This window comes from Bolinopsis microptera, chromosome 8, assembly GCF_026151205.1.
Source record: "Bolinopsis microptera isolate Bmic1 chromosome 8, MBARI_Bmic_1.0, whole genome shotgun sequence".
Classification (NCBI taxonomy): Eukaryota; Metazoa; Ctenophora; class Tentaculata; order Lobata; family Bolinopsidae; genus Bolinopsis; species Bolinopsis microptera.
Window position 1 is genome coordinate 8,500,769 of NC_087079.1, and position 27,384 is coordinate 8,528,152.

General features: G+C 37.8%; 2 protein-coding genes and 1 non-coding gene across 6 annotated transcripts in view; 1 reads left to right on the forward strand and 2 right to left on the reverse strand.

Moving 5' to 3' along the window:
- LOC134819562 (serine/threonine-protein kinase Pink1, mitochondrial-like) overlaps positions 1 to 12,169 on the reverse strand; it is a 65,904-nt gene extending 53,735 nt beyond the window's left edge. The window contains exon 1 of one of the 2 annotated variants that reach the window (XM_063829565.1): positions 12,144 to 12,163. The gene's annotated coding sequence lies outside the window, so the exon portion shown is untranslated. Of the gene's footprint in view, positions 1 to 12,143 lie in introns of both variants that reach the window. The other variant, XM_063829564.1, reaches the window with a different exon arrangement.
- LOC134819567 (microtubule-associated proteins 1A/1B light chain 3A-like) overlaps positions 796 to 27,384 on the reverse strand; it is a 69,081-nt gene continuing 42,492 nt past the window's right edge. The window contains exons 2-4 of one of the 3 annotated variants that reach the window (XM_063829571.1): positions 15,318 to 15,421; positions 14,750 to 14,912; positions 796 to 1,574 (exon numbers count right to left, since the gene is read on the reverse strand). In XM_063829571.1, coding sequence (XP_063685641.1) covers positions 1,415 to 1,574; positions 14,750 to 14,912; positions 15,318 to 15,363 — 369 coding nt within the window. In that variant the 5' untranslated portion in view covers positions 15,364 to 15,421 and the 3' untranslated portion in view covers positions 796 to 1,414. The remainder of the gene's footprint in view (positions 1,575 to 14,749; positions 14,913 to 15,317; positions 15,422 to 27,384) is intronic. The other 2 variants (XM_063829572.1, XM_063829570.1) reach the window with 2 other exon arrangements.
- Positions 14,402 to 14,520, forward strand: LOC134820287 (5S ribosomal RNA). The gene has a single exon (XR_010160867.1). It is a non-coding gene; the product is annotated as a 5S ribosomal RNA (ribosomal RNA).

A 27,384-nucleotide genomic window follows, 5' to 3' on the forward strand; every position in this document is an offset into this window, starting at 1 on the left:
AGCGACTACGAATCCAGATTCGTATGTTAGTATGTTAGAGTAGCTGTTCAATCGAACCGTCCATTTACGCAATAAATCGTTCTGCAGATTTATACAGAATGATTTAAAGTCCTCAAATCGATTTGAAATGGAACCAGTTCCAAAAGTATGAGACCAGTGAGTAAGACTGAAGCTACCCCAGTCTCCAATTATTAATAGGGGATCAGTCACATACGTATTAGCAAGCCTGGGGGTTGAGGTCTGTAAATGTTAACGCTGGTGTAATTTCTTAACAATAGCTGGCTCGAAAATGGCTAGTTTCAAGCTTCGCGGTACTTCGGTTTCCTAATACTTTGCGAATAAATTCAATATGTACACCAATTTGCAATTTGCATGTTCAGTAAAAAATCAAAATGCTTTAGACGAGGTTATATCTTCGAGTACAATATTTGTGGGCTGATTTCTTGGGATAGTTTAGAATATTTCTAACCTCTTCATTGCGATAGTGAACATACACTGCACTCGACAAAGCACACATTCCCTTCCCTATCACAATAGCAATTTAATGCTGATTTGGCTCATTTCCAAGAGTTCTGTTTGCGCGCGCACAACGCGCATAACAACGGTTGTTCACAATGAAAACTTTACATGTGAACCATCAAGAATTTGAAGCCTATTTTTAGCAAGATAAGATCACATCACGAGTGGCATCTAATTCATTTCGCATAACATAGACTGATCGTATGTCAGATTATAGAATGATCAGTGGTATCAAATGATGTGCAATTGTAGTACATATAAAAAGTAAAGAAATGATTGGAAATGAATCGATCAAACAATTTACAGTTGGTATTATCGTTGAACAGATAGGATTAATATTATGATATTGCCAAACAAGCATTTCTTGGCATCAATTTCATCATTTACATGTAACAACAAACACTGTGAAATATATACCCAATAAACAAATTATTCGCTTTTAAAATCAATTAAGTATTATACTTGTGCCAACCTTTCTAATAAAATCGGCCAAAACGCTTGTTTTGCACACAACAGAACTACGGTGATTATCATTTCAATTCAGTTTTTAAATCACGAAGAAATTATAATGATATTTTACGTTTTATAATTTTTCTGGCATATTTTATACGATAAAGTCATGTGAATAGTACACGTAGAATTAAAATGTAAGTCTTGTTTTTTAATCGTTTTTCATTTAACACAGTATAGAAGAGAAAAACTTCTACAAAGTTTCTTTAAATTCTAAGCTCTCAAGCCTGGACACTCCAATTGAAAAATCACTGAAATGTCTATGTCATTCAACCCCAAAATAATATAATACATTCTACTACATCACATGTCCAAGCTTGAAGAGCAACAGGAAGCACCACAATCCGAAAGATAACATCACGAAGAAACGATACCTTCACTCTTTTTAACCGAACATCTCTTGTGAAGCATAGGTCATGTACACAAAACCGTCCTCATCTTTCTCGTTTTGATAAACCTCACTCATTGTCAGCGTCAAGGTTGCTACGGTTTTCTGGTTTACTAGCAGGAAGAACGCTTGGTCCGGTCGCAGAGTTAGCCGGCGCCTGAAATATTTTTGTTAATTTTAAATATGTGGTCTGTTATACTCTGTACGTGATTGGATTGTTTGACGTTGTGTCTAATATTTCATTTATTGCATAAGTGGCATTTATAGTGCAGTTGCAGCAATTTTATTGTGACATGTTATTGAGAAACTGATCCCAGACTCTCGACGCCAGGTGGGCACCACGTGACATGATAGCTGGATCACGTGACGCTCGTCGTCTGGGAACCAACCCTATTGCTTGAATGTTTAAAGTGTTTTTAGTCGACAACATCATTCAGTTTTATAAACTCAAAGATTCTGACCTTGATATTAAAAGCACGAAGCTACGCTATGCTAAAGCTAAAAGCTATCAACTTTTATTTTACGAATCTTTTAAGAAACCTTTTATTTATTCTATAATATATAACTAAATTAAGTTAGCGTAGTAATCTCCCTTTATAGAATAATCTCTTAAATCTTAATCATTATAATAATAATAATAAGGCCCCCGCTCAGAACACCAGAGCTAGTGAGTAGTGGGTCCGAGGCTGATACTCGTGGTCAGCACCCCCGGGGTCGGTAACGGCAGCAGTCCATTGGATGGCTGCCGGCTAGAGCTACTCACTCCCTGGCATTGCCAGATGTCTTCTTCCTGAGGTTCAGTTATAGCACAAAGTTTAAACTATTAACACTGTTAGTTCCCCCGTTACTAGTCCAAGTAACGGGCTAGAACTTGACCAAACAGCTGGTGAAACACCTGTAGACCACCAGAACCTCAGGCTCTATTGTCCTTCTCAACATCATTTAATGTTATAGTGAGATTTTGTAATTGCTTAAAATTCATGTTTAGGAAGGAACAAAAAAAAAGAAAGAAAATTACAAAAAAAGTTAAAAACAAAAAAGACAAAAAAAAAGCACAAAATGGAAAAACCAAGAAAAGTATCTGTGACTGAAACAGCAGTATTTTAAGATTTATCCCCTTATTATATATTTATTCGTTATCATAGCAGCATAGACTGTCAGTACTGAAAGATTCTCCATCCTTAGTAAATAATTACTATTTATAGTGTTACCATTTACCATACCCATTGTATTAGTAATTACATTGTAATTGAAATTATATTATATATATCCTTGTATTTGGTGTTACTTGTCCCCCGGTTAATTCCCTTTCTTGCCTCTCGTTGGTGAAAATCTTTTATCCTTCTGCTCTAGCTCTTGGTTTCTTGACTAGGTGCAATTGACACCTAGTGGTTTTCTTTCCGGGCATGGACTGACCCGCAGATGTCCCCCAATCTTAAGTTGTGGACTCGTGACAAAAGGATGTGTGGCCATGGGTTAAATGGTTACTAACGGGTCTACTACCCAGGAGGTAGCTACCTGGGGAGCTGGGCGACGCGGGGCAACGCTCAGTGCTCTGTTTTCCCTGCCAACTCTCTAGGGGGTATATCAAGTCCCCCAGTTATGATATGAATTCTCTCTCAAATTTTTCAAACTCTCCTACTCTCCCTACTAATGGGTCAGAGCAGGATCAACAACCTAACATCGCCCCTCCAGCTCGCCGTGAGAGGAAGGCTCGCACTGAGACTTCCACTCGTCACACGTGGAGCAAGGAGGACAACATACAGCTCATGACACTGTATTACCAGAGCCAACCATCCCGCTCTGGTTACAGAAGGAGACTCCGGTCACTGTGGGATGATGCCGGACTCTTCACTTGTACAGAACAAAGATTGGCAGACCAAGCAAGGTCAATCAGAAATAATAATCTCCTCTCAGACATAGAACTACTGGAGATTCGAGGTACTCTTCCACCTAGCGTAGTGGAAGAGGCTCCAACAACGACAACTCAAGCTCTACCCACAGTCTCCCAAGCAATCAGGACGTTGAGGGATGCAACTATCCCAACTGTTGCCGCCGAAGAACTCACCCCCACCGCAACGGTACCTGATTTTGACAAGGAGGCAATCATTGAGCGGCTAAAAACCCTCTTAGAAGACCCTTCAGTGATAGAAACCAAGCCCCTGAGACATGTGAACAGAAAGAAGCTTATGGAGGAAACATCTCTCATCAACTCATGTATAGCAGAGATTCCTACTTCTTCAATCACTGAAACCAACACTCTATTGCTTGCAGGAGCACATTTAGTCAGCGAAAGACTTGGTGAAAAACCTGCAAATAAGAATACAGAGAAGCGGAAAACTCCGCTATGGAAAAGAAGAATCGAAGATAAGATTACCCAGGTGAGGAAAGACATCTCTTATCTTGAGGAGAAGAAGAAAGGTATTACCCTTAAACAAAAAATACTAGAAGGGCTCAACAGACGTCACCCCCTGTTGAAGAAAAAGGGTATATCATGCATCATTGAGGAGCTCAAGCAACGTCTTCGTGCAAAAGCAGCTAAGATAAAGAGATTTAATAAAAGATGCGAACGATACCACCAGAACAAGTTGTTTGGAAACAACCAGAGGCAGTTCTACAGAAACCTTCAAACAAACCCTGAAGAACAGGATATCTCCCACCCTGAGGCTGACAAGGATTCTTGTTTGAAGTTCTGGAAGAACATATGGGAGCAGCCGGTTGAACATAACAGTGATGCTGAATGGTTACCGGATGTCAGAACAGCACTAGCCTCAGCAGATGAACAGCGACAGTTTGTTATAACTAACACCCTGGTTGCAGATAGAGTGAAGAAAATGACCAATTGGTCCTCTCCTGGTACAGACGGACTGCATGCTTATTGGATAAAGCACTTTAAAGAACTCCACAATAGGATTGCAGATCAACTTATGAATTGCCTAACCAACGCTGATATCCCAGACTGGATGACATTGGGACGCACGTACCTGCTCATAAAAGACCACTCCAAAGGACCCATCCCAGGCAATTTCAGACCTATTACATGCTTATCAGCTATGTGGAAACTGTTCACTGGCCTAATCTCAGATTCCATATACAACCATTTAGACCAGCAAAAACTCCTCCCCCCTGAGCAGAAAGGGTGCAAGAAGAAGAGCAGAGGATGTAAAGAACAGTTAATGATAGACAAACTCATTCTGAAGAACTGTAAACGAAGGAAGCGGAACCTGAACATGACGTTTATAGACTACAAGAAGGCGTATGATAGCGTCCCACACTCTTGGATTCTGTCTTGTTTGACCATGTGTGGTATCTCTTCATCCATCATAGATCTGTTTGAAGCCTCCTTCAAACAATCGTATGTTAACCTGATGCTTGGTAAAGTTTCCCTGGGGAGAATTAAAATTAATAGAGGTCTATTCCAAGGAGACTCAGTATCACCTATTCACTTTATCATGAGTCTTATACCCCTGTCCATTCTTTTGAATAAGCATGACATAGGATACTCTCTGGAGAAGGGAGGTCGACCGAAAGTGTCACATAGGCTATACATGGACGACCTCAAGTTGTATGCCGAGAGTGAAGACGAAATGCAAACACTGGTTAATACCACAGCAGAGTTCAGCAGTGACATAAAAATGGAATTCGGGCTAGAGAAATGTGCCGTGGTGAAGGTGAAGAAGGGAGCAAGAGCCGTTTTCGAAGGCATCTCCCTACCCACAGGTGAACAGATCCATGAGTTGGAGGACGAGGGCTATAAGTATCTGGGAATACTAGAAGCCAATGATATACTGCACAAAGAGATGAAAGCACTGGTTACAAAAGAGTATATCAGAAGAGTTAAAAAGGTTTTAAAATCCCAGCTTCATGGCAGGAATAGTATACAAGCAATTAACACCTGGGCTGTACCTGTGATAAGATATGGAGCTGGAATTCTCTCATGGAATGCTGGAGAGACCAAAGCCTTAGATGTCAAGACCCGGAAACTGATGAGGATAAATGGAGCTCACCACCCCCAAGGAGATGTTGATCGGTTATACGTAAGCCGTCAAATGGGTGGCCGAGGGCTACATAGTATAGAGGAAGTCGTAAAGAGAGAGGAGAATGCACTCACCACTTATGTGGTGAGAAGTAGAGACCCAGAACTGATTGCTCTGAAGGACTACTTTGTCAAAGACAAGATACTCTTGGGTGAAGAGATAGAGAAAGATATCGACCGAACACAACGCGAGGAAATCCGCAAGGAGAAGTGGACTGCTAAAGTGATGCACGGACAGTTCCCAAGGCAGATGGTGGGTATAGCGGACCCGTTAACCTCTTGGAACTGGCTCACTCAACAAGACTTGAAGAAGGAGACAGAAGGATTGTTGATAGCAGCCCAAGACCAAGCACTTAGGACGAATTATGTGAAGCACAGGATTGACAAAACACCTGGCTCTTCTCCCCTCTGCAGACTCTGCAGAAATCATTACGAGACAATAGACCACATACTGAATGGGTGCCCAAAACTTTCACAGACAGAATATAAGTGTCGGCATGACAAAGTAGCTGCCGCATTGCACTGGAGTCTGTGCAAGGAATACGGCTTCCCACGCAGTAAAAGGTGGTACGAACACCGGGCAGAGAAGGTGCTGGAGAACGAAAAAGTCAAGATATTGTGGGACTTCCATGTCCAGTCGGACCACGTTATCGAACACTGCAGACCGGATCTCCTCCTGGTAGACAAGGTAACCAACGCAGCAACCATCATTGACGTTGCAGTCCCAGGAGATACCCGGATCCTGGATAGAGAACAAGAAAAGATACTGAAATATCAAGACCTAAAAAGAGAAATTAAGAAGAACTGGAATTTACGAAAGGTCACAATCGTCCCTGTGGTGATAGGCGCATTAGGAACTATCACCATTAACTTTCGTAAACACCTCGACGCAGTCCACTGCAATCTGAGCATCTCTAATCTCCAGAAGACAGCTCTGCTTGGATCAGCCAGAATTCTCAGGATGGTCTTAGACATATGATATTATTGAGAGTATAATACACTGTAGATACTCTATATTTAGTTTATTCTTCACTGGATACTGTAATAAACACTTTTTACCTGGTCCTCTTATATCTCTTCCCTTGCTATGCAAGCCCTGTCTCTTGTGTATAAAATTTTTAACCCGTATATTGGGTAGACTGTGTATTTGTTATGTATTTTATATTATACAGTTTTGTGTACAAGCAATTATTGTTATTTACTGGACTAAGGGGTATACATGTGTTGGAGTTTTTCTCTTATTTTTCTTCTCTTGCTCTGCATGCCCTGATTCTTGTATAAACATGATGTTTGTTTAAATATTGTATATTCTTGTATTGATTGTGGTATTTTGTGGGTACGATTCAGCAATACCCAATGGGTACTTGCTGAATCACTGTTTTATACACTCTGTAGCCAGTCCCTGTGTTCCGTCCCTTGCCCTGCAAGCCCTGTTTCTTGATTATACAGCATTTATTTATCGTGTATTACATTGTAGTATGTAATAAACATTTGTAGTAGTGTAGGATCGTTTGAATTTCTTTTTACTAGGTGTTATAATTTTTATTTGTATAATTTGTGATTGTTTCTCCCGGTTTTCTTCCCTTGCGTAGCAAGCCCTGTCTCTTGTAAAAACAACCTCGAAAGATTTGTAGATACACATAGTCTCTACACCTTTACCCTCTGGTCCCTAGGGTCAGCTGATCCCGGGCCAGAGGAAATCTACCGACTGCCAAGGTTTGACGCCTAGGCAGTCGAGACCTCTTATTGAGACCCTTTATAATAATAATAATAAGTAGGAATTTATACATCGCTTTATAGCCATAAAGAACTCAAAACCCAAAGATTCAGTTCAAACCATCTAAAGCGACTCATGAGTAACATGTACATAAGAACTTATTTTTATGAAGTATGGATTTTATGAGAGAGGTAATACATGATACTTATACAAATACGTTTTCAAAGAGATGAGTTTTTAGTTTCTTTTTAAATAAGACGATATCAGTTAGTGTCCTCAATTGATAAGGAAGCTGATTCCAAACAGAGGGTCCGCAGTAGCTGAAACTTCTTTCGGTTTTACTATAGTTTGAAATAGGAGGAACATTTAGGAGGAAATAGTCTTCTTCAGTTCTTAGTACACGTACAGGTTGACTCTTGATGTCAATACATTTGGTGATATACTCCGGCGCTATGTTGTTGACGCATTTGAACACGGTTAGAGCAATCTTATACTCTATTCGTTGTCGTATTGGAAGAAAATGGGCTTTTTTCAGGAATGGAGTGACACTGTCCCATTTTTTGATAGCTTTCCAACCAAACAAGAATCGAACACAGGAATTTTGTACCTTCTGGAGTTTCTTTATGAGAAGATCGGGTAAACCGTATAAGAGTCCATTGCAGTAGTCTAGTTTTGAAAAGATCAAGCAGTGAATGAGCTGTCTTTTTAGATCATAGTTAAGCTTTGAGCCTATAACTCGAAGGTTCCTCAGATGGATGTTGCAGCAACTGATAATTGAATTTATTTGATCTTCAAATGTTAGGAATTGATCAAATAGGACACCTAAACTTTTCACTGTGCGGGATGCCTCCACAGGGTCAGCTGCATTGTCAAGTTGTATTGAATCGACTGGACATGAAGAGTAACTGTTCTTGGTCTGTACTACAAGAGCTTCTGTTTTGTTTTGGTTCAGTTTGAGTTTATTTTGGGTCATCCAGGTTTTAATATCTTCAAAACAATTTGTTATTCTCTCTTCGATTGTTGACAGATCTCGAAATAGTGGGTTAAACTCAATGTACAGTTGAGTGTCATCTGCGTACATATGGATGTTAAATCCATGTCTCTTTGCGATCTGATTGAGCTCCTTTGTGTAAAGTATAAACAGAATTGGACCTAGAATTGAACCTTGCGGGACTCCAATTCTAAGGAAGCATCTCTTTGATCTTGATTTATCAATAGTTACTGTGAAGGATCTGTTATTAAGGTATGATGTAAACCATTCGAGAACAGTACCTTCAAAACCAAAGTCCTTTTTTAGTTTTTTTAGGAGCAAGTGATGATTTACAGTATCAAAAGCAGCACTGAGGTCCAAAAGGAGGAGGATAACCTTGCTTTTCATGTCACTGATACAAAGAAGATCATTGTAGATGGTAAGGGTTGCAGTTTCGCAGCTATGATTTGACCTATAACCACTTTGATGCTCAGCATGAAGATTGTGATAGTCCAGATGTTTGGTCATCTGTTTCTGGACACTCTTTTCAATGAGTTTCGAGAGGAAAGGTAAGTTACTAATTGGTCTATAGTTGTTGAAGCTATTGACATCTCCTTTATCATCTTTGATGGCTGGTCTGACAAGAGCACTCTTTAAGACTGACGGAAATTTTCCAGTGACAAGTGAGTCATTGATAATAAATGACACAATTGGTTTAACTTCATTAAAACACTGCATTAGAAGTTTTAGAGGGATGGGGTCCTCTTCACATTCTTTTTTGTTAAGTTCAGAAAGAATCTTTTTGAGATCATTGTCGCTTATGGTTTCAAATTGGCTCCAGGCTTCACCTTGAAATGGTTCTGAGTGGTCAAGTAGAGTGTCAGCTGCAGTATCATTGTTAATGGCAGAGTAAATCTTTTCCACTTTATCATTGAAAAACTCTTTCATCTCCTCACATAGAGTTTCAGCAGGTTTGTTATTAGGCTTCAAGTTTTTAGATATGTCCCGATCCATTAGCTGATTGACTATTTTGTAGGTATCTTTTTTATTGTCCTCACAGCTTTGCAGACGATTTTCATAGTATAGCTGTCTAGTGGTGTTTATAACTGCCTCAGCATGCTTAACAGCTTTTTTATAGTCCAATTTTGAATCTGCAGTTTGTAGTCTCCTGTTGTCTCGTTCAGCTTTTCTTCGTTTCCTTCTGGCAGTTTGACATTTTGTGTCCACCCACTTGCTTTGATCAGGATTAATGCTAAAACAGATAAGGGGAGCATGTTTATCAAGAATTCTGCGAAGTTCTTTGTTATAGAGTTCTGTGGCAGAGTTGCAGTCAATAAACTTGTTGGGGTCATTTATGTCAGATAGCAACAGATCCTCTTTGAAAAGACTCATGTCTATATCTGATATCTTTCTGCCCACCATATCTTCTTTGTTGCTTCCTTTGTGGTGAGGAAAGGCAATAGAGAAATTTACGAAGTAGTGATCTGATGTTGTTACTGTTTTAGCTACATTTATATCTTTTATGTTCAACATATCACACGCATTGCTTCTAGTAAGAACAAGGTCTAAGATTCCACCCCCAATGTGTGTTGAACTGGAAATATGCTGGATGAGGCCATAGTTTGATATGAGATGGATAAAATTTATCGTATCAGGATCAGTGAGGTCTTCGACATGGATATTGAAGTCTCCAGCAATGATCAGTCTACCTGGAAGGTGAGTTAGACTGTCAAGATATTCATCAAATTCCCGTAAAAAGTCTGTCATTTTGGACATTTTAGCCGTACAAGATCGATAGACACAGCAGAAACGAAGAAGGTCATTGGAACTTGACTTCAGCACACACTCAACATGTTCGAAGGATTTATGGGTCTTTGTAGGGCGTTTATTGAAGCTAAGATCTTTCTTAAAGGCAATAGCGACACCACCTCCTCTACCAGCTCTAGATTGGTGAACAATATTATAACCTAGGTCTTTAATTTCCGCTATTTTTGACGTATCTCCCTTACGTAGCCAAGTTTCTGTCAGGAAACAGGCATTAATATTGGAGTCAGACAGTTGCTCAAATACTTGTGCAGTTTTATTACATAGTGACCTCGTGTTAAACAGTCCGACATTTAGGTTGAGAAGCGTAGTCTTTACATGTTTTTTGAGTACTCTGTTCTTTGTCGAAGACTCTCTTTCTCCAGCAATATGATGGGACAGTTTTCAGCACCAGAGTGATGGGTGTTACAAGATTCTCTGTATGATTCATAAGTGGAGTGTGAGCAGTTGGTGCATCTGTGACTTCTTCTGACCTCTTTGTAGGGACAAGCCCGGGTTATGTGTGATGCACTACAATACATACAAATAACATCAGTTTCCTGGCACTGAGATGAAATGTGTCCCAGTTTCTGACATCGGAAGCACTGCTTAAGATCAAATCTATCAACTACTTTACATCTGGAATTTCCTATGTAAATGGACTGATTGTTTAACAGGAAATGCCTTATATCAGGAGACACTTTAATCCCAACAGTAGTGTAGTCTCTTCCATAATTGACATACACAACTTTAAATGTTCTATCATGCTTGGTCACCAAATCTTTAACATATTGATTCTTTTCCAGAAGCTTCACTTCCATGAAGGTTTTAACCTTCTCTCGAAATTCAGGAACTGATAGATTTTCAGAGACAATGTGGGAGATTAAGTTGTTTGGAATATTCGTAACTGTGACTTTCGGGAACATTTTCTTTGCATCATTAACAGTGATTTTGGACGAAGTTACAGCTGATGAGTTTGCAAGGGCTATTTTCCCATCCTCTCTATCTTTTTCTGAAGGGAAGGAGATAACAATTTTGCCTGTCTTTGGTTTAGGGGTCAAGAAGATCATGGGTATTGTACCAAGGGCTTTGCTAGCTAGCTTTCCTGCTTCCTCAAGATTAATATTACTAGCTTCTACATTGAGGACGATAACATGATTATCAGGAGCATTATTATGGATATTGTCAGAGGGAAGTTTTTGCATAGGAGTTTCCTTCTTGGTTAGTTCTATGTAGTTCTCAGTAGCAGTACTAGTCGGGCTATCTATAGCCGATTCAGGAGACAACGCAACACTGTAGCTCTTTGAAGATGAAAGTGAACTGGTAGACTTCATTGGACAAGCACTTAAAGAACTAGATGTTTGCAGGGCTAGGGCTGATGCACTACTAGGGATAGATGATGCACTACTAGGGGTGCTGGATCTTTGTGTAAGATTTGGTACTTCTGTGAGCAGAGAATCTATGTGTGATTTAAGTTTGATGGAAATAAGTTCTTCTACACTTGACACTAAACTTACTTTAAAATTGCTCAAAGTTTCAATCAATGTCTTCTCATCTCCATTGCTGGAAGTTGTATCAGTGGTGATACTAGCCCCACTTTCAGTGCTAGCCACACTCCCAGTGCTAGCCACACTCTTGGTGCTATCCATGCTTGTATTACAAGTTGAGTCCGCAGTTTTAACAGCAGTTTTTGCAAGGAGAGCTTTCTTACAGTTAGGACATGTCCAGCCAAAGTCACCATATCTTTGGGAATATGTATTACCGTATTTGTGAATAACTGGCAAAATATTCGTCAGGAAAGTCCGTGCACAAATAGACGTGGGCATAAGTGTGCCAGCCTTATCCTTACAACATGCGTGGAAAACGTCTTTACATATCTGACAAGAAATGGACTCATAGGCCATGTTATCACTTTTACAGCGACAACACAGCCCTTGGAGATTAAACTTGGGGACTGCTTTTGGGTTAATGGCACTTTTCTTTGGAGGGGCTTTAGAATCTTTAGAAAAATCTTTAGAAAAATCTTTAGAAACATCTTTAGAAACATCTTTAGAAACATCTTTAATCTTTAGTATAGGTTTTTTTGATTTAACAGTACCTTTTTCTGAGAGCTTCTTTCTCTTTTTCTCTGCTTCTTCACTGCTGGGCGTTTGGCCTGCAGCCTTGTCATTTGTCATAGCTTTGAGGCTCGGGATCATACCTCAAATTATTTGTTATATAGTAGTGTTGAAAGTATTAATTTATTTATTTATAATTAAAAGACCGGACAGATTTATTCAATATAACTTAATAAAGTCCATAGCATAGAGTTATCTCTTAATCATATAAATTGAAAATTTAATAGAGTCAGAGTATTTAATTTGTTTAGGAAAGATAAGAAAAATCGAAACTTGGTGTAGTTTTCTAAGAAATTAATAATCTAATGTACAAATTATCTACCTTCTTCTTTACGGTATACCTCTCTGGAAACAAACAAGCAAACAAACACATTATATATGCTACTAGCTAAACTGTTAGAATATTCATAAAGCCTAAAGGCCGAGGTCCAAGAGTCTAGTTGAGACCTGGGCCGCATTGAGCACTGAATTTTGCTTTCCGGAATGTTCCCCCAATTAATTGTACACACATAATATATCCAGGGCATCATGTAAATAGAAACGCTATTGTGACTGTAGTGCTTAAATCACAACAATGTTACGCAGGAATCAATAATAATACTGAAACATTTAACTCGGAAGTTTGGCACGGTTCCAGTTTCCTTCAATTCCAGTAAAATTATAAATCACGAAATATGGACCATTGGGAGATGTCAGCCCCAAACCAGAGCCCATAGGAAGTTGGAGAGGGAAATTAAGAAACTAAGGGTCATAATTCTAGATACCCTTACCTGACTAGCCCCAGCTTAATTTGGTAAGGAAATTATATTTCCGAGGTTAGTAGGTTTAACCCAGGGTTATTATTTAATTATATAGCATAAGTAATTCAAGTACTATTATACTACTACTATGTAATATTAACAGTATACATCGTCCCAAAAACAAACTTCTTCATGATTGGAATGATAGTGATTATATGTACGTCTCAACGGGGAATTTCATTCCATGACTAAACACCCACGCCAATAGGACACAAACGTGAAACGCGCACATCACACATGACATACGCACACACGACACATAATATGGTGTTACTATTTTCGTACACTGCCAATTACTGCACACGCACACACACACACACACGCGGAGTGTAGCGTTATGTACTATATTTGTCACAAATTATCAGTTATATTACATGTCTTATGTTATCAGACATGTACTTTGTCTTATGAGATTATTACTTGTGTCTCACGTTACTGAATATTATCTGTGAAGCAAATTGATTTAAAACCTGAAGTGCCCTATTTTTAGCTGAGTCAAAAGTTTTCTATCCGCTTCAAAATGGCCCCTTCAGTGTTATTTCACCTCACAGGAGATTCTCTGACTGAATAACTTCTCAGTTGTACACTTCGATTACACAGAATAATGACAATGATCACATATAAATGGACAAGATATTGTGACGTGGTATTGTTAAGGTCACATTTTTAAAATCATCTTGGTTATCAACGTTTGAGAAATATTTCCATACCAAGCCAAACTACGAGTTCAACCCGTAAATGAACGTTTAAAGACATGAGAACTGAAAAGTGCACTATAAATAAATTCAAGTACATTTTACACTTGTTACTCTTGAGTGTAGGACACAGCACATACTTCTACATTCTCAGTTTCAACAACACTGCCCAACGTAAACGCTTTACTATAATTATACTATTTCAGCAAGTCCAATCTTCATATCCAACATTTCTCACATTGCTATAAACTAGATTATATGATTTTATCAAGATAATACCGACAAGTATCCAGTAATTGATAGATTCAATGTATATTCTCGTTGCCAATACAGCAATGCTAACACACTACTATATATGTGAGCTTAACAAGGAAATACCACTGTAACGTATGTTAATGTGTTAATTTCTGTCTGTTTCTGATTAAAACAAACAACTTCAAGAGTAGACAGCTGCAAGCTCACGAGTGGGAAATTAGATTTGCGGGGAAACAAACAACTGTTAAAAATAACTTTAGATTTGTTTGGAGAGGCGAATCATACACAGTTTAGGCTCTTGAAATCTTCGATATAAAAATCATCTTGAGAGAACCTCTTGAATAGAATCAAGTTAGGCTCATATTTAGGTGAAACAAAACAGTCTTAAAAACAAGACTGTCTTTTTAAAAACAGTCTTAAAAACAAGAACTGTTAAAAATGTCCACATAAAATCTTAATCAACCAGGTTTAACGTATAAATATGATAAAAGTGTAACATTTTAAACGTAAAATCATGATACATTATATCAAAATATTTATGTAAAGAATACAGACCAATGTAAATATAAAGGCTTAAATTTCAATGATGTCGGAAACGGCCATACTCGCTTGAATACACCCCATCTCGTTCGATCTGGGAAGTTAAGCAACTGCAGGCCGGGTTAGTACTTGGATGGGTGACCGCCTGGGAATTACCGGTGCCGTATCCTTTTGCAAACTTAGCTGAACGAAGATGCACGAATTTTTAACTTAATTTTGACAGGTCACTGGAACGAGACACTGGGCCCTTCCTAGCCCTGGCCTCAACTAACCAACAATTTTCTTTAATCAGAGTAATACCATCCACAACGTATTACTGTATTACATAATTTCATCTAATGATCATGTCTGCATTTCAAATTCATAAAACAATTAACGATACTACAATCATGCAATCACCTGATGATGGAGATAAGTTGTCCCATAGTGAGCTCCTCTGGTACCAGGAACTTGGTCTTGTCCAGAATTGGCAGGTTCTTCTCGTGTTTGTAGCGCTCCACGATGACTGGAGTCTTGTTGGGGTGTTTCATGCGGATGTCATCTACTTCTCGCTTCCTGCTCGCTGTAAGGTGTGGAAATGTTAGCGTTTAACTTATTGAAGGCACTGTTAGCAGCTTAAACAATATTTGAACACACGTACATAACTCATTTATAAAAACCAGCATATTCGGACAAAAATTGACATTTTGGTACATTTCTGCTTAATATCCTGATTTTCAAGTTGAGGGAATTATGATCAATTAGCTGTTAAATTGGTCAACAACTAAATTCTAAAGTAAGTATAAAGCCAAAGACCCACTAGTTAAACAAGGAATTGAAACTGTGGGGCTCGGTGCAGACCAACCTACCTGTGGCTAAAGCTCTAATATACAAAAACAATACATTGATAAAGATAATTTAACAACCATCACTGGCTTCTGGCCTAAATCACAGCTAAGGTTCTCCCTCACCAAATATTTTAACTTACCGAAGCTTTTGCGTTCTCTAAAACTCCTGGTAACGGGAGGCATCATTACATAACAATCCTTCTCACTGGTTCTTGGTGAAACTTTAATAATGGTGGTATTTGCTATAATAAGAGTTGATGTTAGTAAATTAGACTGTGTGTAGCATATATACTGCATTAGCATTATACTGCTTTAGCATATCATCTCTATGGAGATTTATCAATAAATCACTCATAATTATGATTTTATTCTTAGTATACAAGAGAGGGGGTGGGTCCCTGACAATAGATCATTATCTTGTAGACCATAGGCATAGGGCCAGGGGGCCCTTTATTTACTCAGTCTAGGGGAACAATTATCCAATATTTATACTGTACAAGTTACATTGGAATGTACAGTCAATAATTTATACCATTAAAGAATTTTCCTTGCCTCTCCAAGCTTATTGTATAAGTTTAGATTAGGATGACTCAATATAGGGTGTTTCAACTCTCAATATGGTCACTCATGGAAATTGATCTTTAAGATGTTTTCTGAAAGAGTAGAGATAGATCTACCAAATGATCTTTCAACGCAACAATAAGTTTTTCAATGAAACAATAAGTTTTATTTTACATTCCTTTCATAAATAAAATAAAAGCTTAAACCACGAATTAGTTAACTAGAAGTTAACTTGAGGAAATATTCTTTAGTGGTTGAATATAATTATTTTAAAAACTTTATTTGTTAGTATTTTATTATGGAAAGTGGTTGAATTTAGTGAGACAAGGTCAGTTTCTCTATTGTCTTAGAAAAATTTCTACTTTGCAGTAGGCAATGCTGAGTGGCAGGAATGAGGGACCAAAACGCTTGGGGCTAACAATGGCCCATTTACAAACCACTTCAGACATGGCAATGATGTCATTTATGCTTAATTCGTCTGAAACTGACCCTACTGCACTTCTAACATTCTATAAAAATCTCTTCTAAAATAGGTATAAAGATGCATAGCACAAAACACACAAACAAAAATGTTTATAATCCATATATAAATAAATTTCTATAGAACTTTAAAATTTCTATAAAACTGATAAACCTATAATTTATATATATATATATCTATTCATTTTGCACCCAGAGAAAGATGTGATCACAGAGGTAGTATCGATATTATGTTCATGACAAGGTATGGGGCTGCTGCAAGTTATATTTTGCTAAGATATTACAGCTTTTGTAAGCTTAAGTAATCTAGGCAAGGTCAATTTTAAAGTTTTTGAATTTTGTCGAACACTGTTTAAGGCTAAGTTCCAGTCATTTGGTTCTCCTTCCTTTTGAGTGTGAGCGATGGTTATTTTTATGGATGATTTGAGGTGATATGGCTTACTGTACAGGTGAATACAGTAGTTAACATGAGATTTTGTCGTACTGTGTTCCAGATTGTCCCTGCTCTGTATATGTAGCTGTCTGATGGTTTAGGTGTGAGAATGAGTGTCTCTTTGCCAAGTCTGCCAGATGTTTCAAAGAGGGAGTAAAGTGATATAGGGGTTCTATATTTCAAGACCTTGAAGATGTCATTAATACAGTGGTAGAAGTACAGATTATGCACATTCATGATTTCATGAGTGTTGAATCGAAGAGGGGTTTAGTATGCTCTTTTCTGTAGAATTCGTTGCCTTTAATTCTATTTAGCATGCCACAGCAGCTGGCTAGTTTTTTTGCTAATTTCTTTCTATGTGCGTTCCAGTTTCTTTATTAAAATCTTAGAAAAAAATATTGATCCTCATCAATGTAATGGTTAGAGCACATGTGTAATTCTATAGCAAACACACTGAACTTCAATTGTGATTTCCTACAAATGACCATTTCGTTACCCCTTTTTTTGGATTGTGCCAACAATTTTTATGGAATCACTCTGAAAAAATTCACAAGCATGAACAGAATTTACAGAGTTAGGCCTTTAAAAATAAAATGCTGACAATTGTAATGTTCACAGACTTTCTGTCATAGTTGTTAAATATAGGACATTAATTAAAGCCCACGTCAAAATTCTAAAATGGTGAAAGTTACTAAAATGTGTACTGTCTAGATTATGCTTGCCAAGTTTCAGAATGAAGTCATGATGTAAGCAGAATCTGGGAAACAAGTTGACAAAATACTTATTTGTTTCTTTGATTTTCAAGAAATCGTCGACGTCATTAAAATTTGCGTGTGCAACAGAATAAGTAATTACACTTACAGTTTACACGCTGACCTTTGATCGAACTTTGGTCAGGAAAAACTTAACTGAGGTACTACTAGCAAAACTGCGCGTTTTGATCTAGGAACACACTTTTTAAAAGATTTTTTCCTCTAAAATCACCTAATACATGTCCAATTTTAGGGACAACTGTTCGGCTGGCTAACAGTGAGCTATATCTAAGCTAATCGGAGTTCTAGAATTACGCGGGAAATTACGCGGGAGTAATTGTAGCTTGGGTCAGTTCGTTTTATGACGTGTCGACTACGTTTACTTAGTTACTTTATCCCTACCGTTTTATTACATTTTTTACTTTATCTACCTATCACTATACAGTATACATATTTAATCTTAAATGGAGAACGAAAATATTCAAACAATATACACATAATATAGCAATGACCCTATATAAAAATAATTATAACTATAAAAATTCTGTAAAAATGGTACAAATTTAAAAACTGAGGTAAAAATAAAACCCTTTGTAATAATATATGTAAAATCCACTAAATCACATCACAACAATAAGTAGTTTAGACCCCCCATCCAACAAGCACTCCATGACCTTTTAGGGTTTAAAAGTGTTGATCAGGTTAAGGTCCAAATCACTTATTGCCGTGGGTGGAAGGGTTCTGGTACCTCTGTACCCCCTGATAGAGATTATACAGGTTCTGAGTAGATCAAAACGCAGTCTGCGTCTGACAAATGACATCACATCACAATACCGTTGGCCTTTCTTTAGGCTGATCTTTTCAGCGAGATGTTTTAGGAACTGTGAAGCCTCAGTTGCCATTCCTTCTGTAGTACTGAACACCAGTGGCGTGAAGGAAGCCTTTTCGACATTTAGGACTCTGTCATTGTACTCACGTTTTTTGTTTTTCTCGTGAGATTGGTACATCTGTGAGATGCTCTTGTCACTGTTGGACTGGGCTTGAGGGTGAAGTACCCTTACATCTGTGAATGCCCTGTCCAGCGGCGACCAAAACGATCTCGCACTGATGTCCAGTCTTGCACCATCCTGTCTATTTGTTCCATTAGATAGTTCAAGTGTGTGAGGAACGGAGAGAAGCTGGGGTTCTGTTTCAACGTCTTTGCAAACAGTGGTTAGGAGTTCAGCTATTGTGTCTCTTAGTGAATTGTGTCTAAGTGAAACGTAGCCTCCGATTTTGCAGGTTAGAGTATGGTTGATATGATTTTGTTTTCCACATACACATAGGGGACTTCTGTTAGCTGTAGACAGTGTAAGATTATATCTGAGTGAGAGGGCATCAAAGAATTCCTGTTTGTTAAGGACGTACCCACATGCTTTTAGAGGGAGTGTGGATAACCAAATGGATGCTCCTTTTTCACTAAGGAGTTCTAATTGCCTTTGTGTTGATGGGGATACCTCATTCATAATAGTTTCACGTTGGTGTTTGTAAAGCTCTTCCTTACGCTTCTTTACTTCACTTATGATGTCATGCTGCAGTTCTTCGTTTAGTTGGAAAGTAGTTAGCTGTTGAAAAACTGCTTCTGTGAGCTGTTTTGTAGCATTTACTGAGTTAGTGTACTCCATCTCTGCTGTTGATGTACAGTCTGGAACGCTCAGCCCGCCCATTCTTGCGGGAAGTGAAGCTATTTTTCTGATTTGATCAGGCACAAAACTTTTGCCCATAATGGCTGGTATAAAATCTTCCTTGACACAATATTCCAAGAGTTTCAGATGGTCGGAAATCCCTGGGGTTGTACGGCAAACAAAGTTCCATCTTTTGGAGGTTCCATATATGAAAGCGGAGTAGGCTAGCTGGGGTTCGTTTGCAGCTATTTCGACGAGTCCAAGAATGTCTGCTTTCCAACTTTCGGTTTCCTTTAGTATGAACTCTTTTAGCCCTTCATCTGATCCGATATATGACCCAAGATATCGGTGGCCTTTGGTAGTGATCTGAACATCTGGAAAGAGTTCCTTAGCTTTGGTTGCATGCTCTGGTTTCACTATCAACCATGTCTTGCTGGGTTTAGGGTAATACCCATACATGGGACCATGATCTTTAAGGTCCTCCCACCATTTCGTGAGTTGATCAAGTTTACCCCCTGCTGCAGAGTCGTCAGCATACCAAACTTGTTTGGGATAAGTGTTGGGTTCCCTGTCTGGTTCTAGTTCTGTTTCAGGTTCTGTCTGTTTAACCTGGACTTCTCTGAGCAGAGGCATTAGGCTCAGTGCATACCATCCGAGTGCACAGGTATCTCCCTGTGTTGTTCCTTCCTGAGATTGTAAGAAGTCATCACTGTTGGGAGTGTTGGCAATGAATAGATTAGCTTCTTGTCTGTATGTGTTTAGGATGTAAGTGAACAGCTCTGGACAGGTGTATCGAAGATTCCTAAGGGCTGTGTTGCGATTTAATGCATTGAAGGCGTTTTCAGCATCAACAAGCAAGATCGCTTCTGTGGATTCCTCTTCAAAGATCTTTCTGACTGCATGAATGGCCGCTTCCACTCCTCCTTGTAAGCCACCACACAGTTGCATGGGTGCTGTGTTCATGATAATGTCCTGTTTCAATGTGGTCATCACTGCTTTTCCGACTATTCTTCTAAGGACTTCACCAATCCCAATGGGTCTAACCCCTGGGTCTTTATCAAGGGGGATGAGGCGACCTGCTATGTATGTTTTTAGGTGGTCGGGCTGTATCTTTTGGCAACACAGCTTTCTGAATTAAATTAAATTATCATTTTAGTGGAACTATGTAAATAAAATATGTAAATAAAATAAAAAGGGGATCGTTGCTAGCGTTAAAACTGTTTTAACCCTGCCATAGTCAGTTGAAAGTCTGATAGCATATGTTCCGTTTGATTTGACCAAACTAATGCCTTTCATTGCTTTATAATCGTTCAAAAGAAATCCTGAAATCGGCTAAAATAATCTAAATTCTTGATTATAATCTAAATTCTTTAGAAAATTGGGGACCTGTTTGGCTCAATCATCAAATATCAATCATGAAATGATAAAGTAAGGTAAAGTAAAGTAAATAATAAAGTAAAATTTATGACATCATATCATATCACACATGAATGATGCAGATGCGAAGACACTTTTGGAAAAATAAGGATTGGATCAGTTGCAAAACACTTGCACGTACGTAGTTACCAGAATTCTCTTCAAATTTTTGGAATAAACACAATAGCGCTCAATTTTAGATATAACACTTTCATGATCTGGGCATTTAAAATGCGCGGCACACAAAAAATTGTAGATTTATAACCTTGAACCTCGTGCGCGCGACAAGTTGGAACAAATATTTTACAAGGTCACCCCTTAAACAATAAACAAAAATTATAACTTTTCTCCAATATTAATTTTTTTAAAAGCTTTAAAGATTTTGGAGGACTTCGCCGCTTCGACGCGCAAACTAACATGAACATTTGCATTCTTGCTTTATTCGCAGTTCGCATCGAATTGACATACGTTGCATGCCACGTTTCGCGCGCGAAGCGCGCGCCGCCGAAGGCGGAAAATATATATCTCTGATATTTGGGATACGTAACATGTATCAAGCATCGAATCGTTGCTTGACGATCGTTGCTCTGCGAAGCAGAGCAACAATTTTGATCATTGATGGGTTGACATTGTCAATCAATATATAGATCGAACTATTTTAAAATAAATTGAATATGAATTAAAAATGAAAACTTTAGATTTTACATTGGAGGACTTCGCCACTTCGACGTGCCGCGCGAACTAGCATTCTTGCTTCGCAGAGCAAAGATCTCGATGGGTTGACATCGTCAACCAAAATTTTACAGTACGCAGCAGTTGTTTTTTTAAATTTTACAAAGGTAAACTACAAATATAATTCAAAACTAATTTATATTAGCTTCATTTTGGTATTTGTGATTTTGAATTTGTGGCATAATTAATTTTTGTAACCATTGTGATTTTGAAATTGGCTAGTACACCGCGTGCAGTACTTTCGTTACTCTAATTCTCCCTAATATCAGTATATTAACATACATTACATTGACATTGTTACAGTATAATTGTACGAAGTTTGCACTTTTTGTATGCATCATCCTATTAATTTCCTCGTGACGAATTTTTGCAAAAGGTATTTACTTAACTTGCTTATATATTGCTTTCTTTTCTCATTGCTCATGAAGAAGTTGATCAAAGTGAAACAAATTTAAAATTTTATCCTTTATTTTACAATCATAATATAATAATATTTATAAGCCTCCGTTTTGAAAGTTTTAAATTTTAATACATTCACATTTCTATTTAAAATTCAATTTTATGTTCAAGTCAATAACTGGCCGCCAAAGCCGCGCATTCTTGAAAACAGGATTAACTTGATTATAGTTATACGACTATGTAAATTAAAAACTATCCGTGGTTTTTCTTTTAAATAAATAAATTATAATTTTACCTAAGTCCAAAGCCAGCTTTGAAAAATTTACTATTAAATCATAATATATCGTCAACTTTAAATATTTACAATGCAACAATTCATTAATCTGTAAACACGCGTACTCCAGCCCCTAAACGCATAAATTGTTATGCGGCGCGGCTCAAGCCGCGCACGCATTTATTATTTTATACTGTTTGCTTTCTTATAAATATCGTGCCAATGTGTACGTCTAAATTGTAAACGTTCATGTTTTGTGTAAAGTGAATCCAATTGGGACTAGTGACAAGGATAAGGACCCAAGTGCCTGTACGGCTTTTTCGGGCCCCTGTGGACCACTACTCTTGAAATCACTCTACAACATTGAACATCTATATCCACTACGTCATTTGGCAATTATTGTCATTAATCTAACTTTCTAATTAATTGCCGAGGGGGAAGAGTAAACGCTTCACATTAAAATTCAATATACAAAATTCAAAACCATCAATACGGTATTAAATATTATGGACAAGTCTATAGATCTATTTCGTAGTCATATATTCACATGATTTGCTTTATAATATATTATCTTAATACTGTAATGAAGTACAGTAGGATTTGTGTTTCGAGAAAGAAAGGTTGCGGTCAAATTATTAACAAAAGTAAACAAAAGTCCATCAGGGACTCCTTGGAGTCGAAAAAGGTACACGGCTGCTGTCTGGTGCTGCTAGGCATTTATTGATCAAGATGTTTTATTGTATTGATTTATAATGATTCTATTGTTCGTGACTAATCAAGTTCTAAGTGGAGGTATAAAGTGCTGCTCAAGATACTTCGTCATCTCATGTCCAGTATAATGATTAAGATAGTATACAATGCAGTTTTAGTAGTTGACCCATACAGTTAAGTCCGTCATAACTCACAATCGTTAAGTCGTCGGTCAATTGTCAAAGTCGTTGTGTGTTTATTCGTTGAGATAGCAGTAAGATAAGATGTTACGCGCGCGCGCGTTTAATCCCGTCGACGTGAAATGTGACAATGAAAACGCCATAGAATTATTATTTTCGCGCGTTACGTAGAGTTTACCAGTGTGTAATACTAGTTAACACTGGGTGTACACTGAGTGTAAGTGTAAGTTTCATATACAAGCCGTTGAATATTTCCAATTTTGAGTGTATCGTGAGCATGTTTTACAGTGCGATTGCTCGGTACTAGTGTGTTTGTGTATATATATATATATATCATTTGTGGAGTATGGTGTAAGTAATGTTTTTGGTTGGAGTGCAGTGGTTATATGTATGAGAAAAGATATATGGTCATTTTAGTAACTCACATAAATCAGAACTTGAGCTCATTTGTGGCAAAATTAAGCTCACACCAATCAAGTGTATCATGCTTGAATTGCAATTCTCGTAAGGCAATTTTCAATATATTCTTAAACCCGTTTGTCGGAGTATTAAAACTCATCTTACTTGATGTTTGTCGACAGCTGTTCCACATGTAGGATGATTGGTAGATGAATTGTGAGGATGGTTGTGATGTAATGAAATAATCCTCTCGTCGTGGTGACCTGTTAAATGATGAGTACAGTGATAATGGTTCCTCTAACTTATTAATTTTGAATAGTTCTAAGAGACAAGTGTACTTGTACAGATTGTGGACCGTCAACAACCTGTGGGTTTTAAACAAGGGCTTGGAGTGTTCTTTTTGGTAAAAGTCCACCCCCAGTCTTTGCTTATCAACAGGTCGTGTTCGGGCACACGTTTTAAACTTCTCTAGGTAAGCTTCTCTATCCCCAAACAGAATTCTTATACACTTTTTCTGTGTTTTAAAGATAGGTTCAAGTCGGTTATTGCTAATACCACCCCACACAGATATTCCAAATCCTAAATGTGATTCAAATAGAGTATGATATAAATCCTTATAATACTGCTTTGGGACAATGTGTCGTATTCTGCACAGCTTTCCTACTTCGCATTTAAGTTTTGAGTTAAGTGACTGCGTATGTGATTTCCAGTTAAGTTGGTCGTCAATAATAACGCCTAGAAATTTAGCTTCTTGAACTCTTTTAATAACTACATTATTTAAAGTTAGTATGTTCTCGTCATTTTCTACTTCCTCTTTGGCCCGTGAGGGTTTAAAATGAATAAAACAACATTTCTTAATGTTAATATGTAATAAGTTTAGTTTCATATACTTGTACACAAACGATAGAACTTCATTTCCTTTTTCGTATAGTCTTTTGACACATGTGTCTTCTATAAATATGTTAGTGTCGTCGGCAAATAGTATAAACTTTCCTATAATTGATGAGTTACGGATGTCATTAATATAAATAATAAAAAGTAAGGGACCAAGACAGCTCCCCTGCGGCACTCCATAGACTACTGGAAGTTTCTCGGATTCTTCACCTAATACCGAGACATACTGGTATCTGTTCGACAGGTAACTTGCTATAAGGTTATTTGCATTTCCACGGATTCCATAATTTTCTAACTTATGCAGTAACTTTTCATGTGATATTGTATCAAAGGCTTTACTAAGATCAATAAATATTCCAAGAACGTGTTGTTTTTTCTTGAGGCAAGATTCTACGTGGTTCACTGAGTAATTTAGGGCATAACTGGTCGAGTGATTTTTACGGAATCCGTACTGGTTTTCATATAAGGAGTTCTGTGAATGAAAGAAGCTGTATAATCTATTGAATATAATCTTTTCAAATATTTTACCAAACACAGCTAGCGTTGATACAGGTCTATAGTTTTCAAGGAGTTCCTGGTTATCTTTCTTGTAAATGGGACTAATCCTTCCAACTTTAAGGTCATCTGGAAATATGCCATCTTTCATACATTCGTTATACAGTACAGTGAGTAAAGGAGTAACTATTTTAGAGGACTGCTTAATTACATGAATCGGTATGTCACTTGCCTTGCCATTTTTAAGTTCAGATATGATTTTGCTAACCTCGTCTGTTGTGCAGTCATGCATGTAAATGCTGGAAGTGTTTGAAAGCGGTAGATAATCATAGAAACTAGGTATACTGTTTATGTTAATTTGTCCAAGATCATTGTAAGCGGTATTTAGGTCAGAGGCTAATGATACAAAATATTTATTGAATTCGTTTGCTATGATCCTTCTATTTGTTATCTTAACGTTGTCTATGGTGAACAGCGGCTTTATTTCACGCCGCCGTTTACCTCTTATACGATTTATTAGTTCCCAGGTCTTTTTACTATCACCGCTATTTTCAGCAAATTTACCAGAGAAGTATTCTGTTTTCACAGTTTGACGTGTTTTCTTTAGGACTTTTCTGTATTCTTTGTAGATAAGGTAGCGACTACGTTTTAGTGAGCATTCAGGGCACTGGCAAATGCCGCCCTTGTTATCAGTTTCCCCGAGTTTACATTTTCTATTTCTTATCTCAACCCAATTTTCGTACAGTTTATGCTGATTATTAATTGAGCAAATGAGACCGGGAGTTATCCAAGGGTTAACCTGAACAGTTCTCTTAGAGGTTTTCGGGGTCTCTAATTTAAACGATTTTTCGACGCAGTTTTTGTAAGTGTCATGGAATTCAGTAAAGTTATGGATTGTTTTAGTTTTAAGCTCATCTTCAAGATCCACTAGGAAGCCGTTAACATTTGATTGACAGAAGTCGTAATACTGTTTAAAAGAAGTTTTTTCAGAGTTGACTTCAACATTCCAGTTAAATGTGTTAAAAATAGGTGAGTGATGAGTTATTCGTTCTTTTAGGGTGCCTGAAGTAATCACATTCTCAATATCGTTAGTAATAATGTTATCTATGCAGGATGCTTTACAGCCTGGTTTTTCGTGGGTAACAATAGATATTAACGGACAAAATCCTTTACTGAATAATATTTCTTCATATTTTTGAACATTTTTGTTATCTTTATCATGAAGATCGATATTAAAGTCTCCAGCTAGATAACTAAACTTCGGCATGTGATCAAGAAGGTTAGAAAGTTCAACTAGAGCTTGGGAAATACAGCCACTTGGTGGACGATACAAAACACCTACATTAACAGGTTGATCTTCGTTACTTAATGATAAGACAAGTATTTCTAGATGTTCTGTGACTTGTGATATATTCTCAATTACAGTAGCATTTAATTTATCGTCAACATAAAGGGCTACTCCAGTGCCCTTTTGTTTGTTAGGTGCTGTGTCCTGATAGTAACTATTATAACCGTCGAGCTGAAATAGATTGCTTAATTCTTTTCCAGTGTTGGTTTCAGCTAGGGCTATTACGGAGAATTTTGTTTTGTACCTACAGGTTTCAATGGCAAGGTTGTCAAAATTTGATTTATTTCCATCAATATTTTGAAAGAGAATAGATGATTGTTTCTTTACTTGGTTGCAGAGAATATTTGTAAGGTCAGATGCAGTGTATGAGTTACAATCATTTAAAGTATTTGAGATTTTGGTTGTGTATTCGTCTAGGTTGTTGTCGTCGTCGTCATTGTCAGTGAGTAGTTTAAATGGGTTGTATTTAACCTTGTCTAAATGGATACAACGAGTACAGTAAAACTCATTAGATTGGCTATTTGGATTTGATTTGCGATAGCATTTATGGTGCATTATGCAGTCACAGTGAAAACATTCAACTATTGTTTGGCCGATGACTATGTTCTTAGAACAGACAGGACATACCTCCTTAATGAGGGGAGTCATGGTTGGTAACCATCCACGTGACCCTGACTAGCAGCAGCAGGAACAACAGGACCAGTTTCTCTTCCAGCAGTCGCATCCCTGTAGGATCTATCGTCTACCCTTGTGGACCTCCTCTTCCTTTTGTCGATACCACCGTTAATCCTGAGAAGAACAGTGTTACGAATAAATTGACCTAACTTTGCTAGTCCCCTCCAGTTGAGGTGAAGGAAGTCCGGTTTTTGGTATTTGTTGAGGTCGCGAGAGAGAGAGCGGTCAAGGAGACCATCCCTATCACAGAACTCATCAAATCCATCCACATAACTGACACCAAAATTGGACGGGAGCAGCCTACATCGAATCAAACTGTTAAAGTATATAAGCTTTCTATTTAAATCAGCACGTTTAGAAGGAATTGTTGGACAAACATATACATGCACACCCGGATTAATAGATTGAATCTGGGCAATTTTTGAAACTAGATGGTTGTAGATTATATCAATATCGTTTTGGCTTTTTACATCTGTTTGTTTCAGGTCATTAACCCCACACAATATAACACAGTTTCTATAGCCACAGGACACATAAGGATCAATGCTATCGACAGTTGGGGCAAAGAATCGTTTTCCAGGAAGCCATTTGCCGAATGACTTGGCAGGATCAGAACCGAATTTCAGTCCGCCGGTGTTCGAGTCCCCAATGATACATGTAGCGTTTCTATTCAGGGAACTGACTGATCTCAATGTTATACTGTAGCGCAGCCCAGTTATCTCGCCTGCATCGATACGATGGTGGAACAGTGCTTGGCTACGACGAGTCATTACATATAATGATCCTGGGCCACAT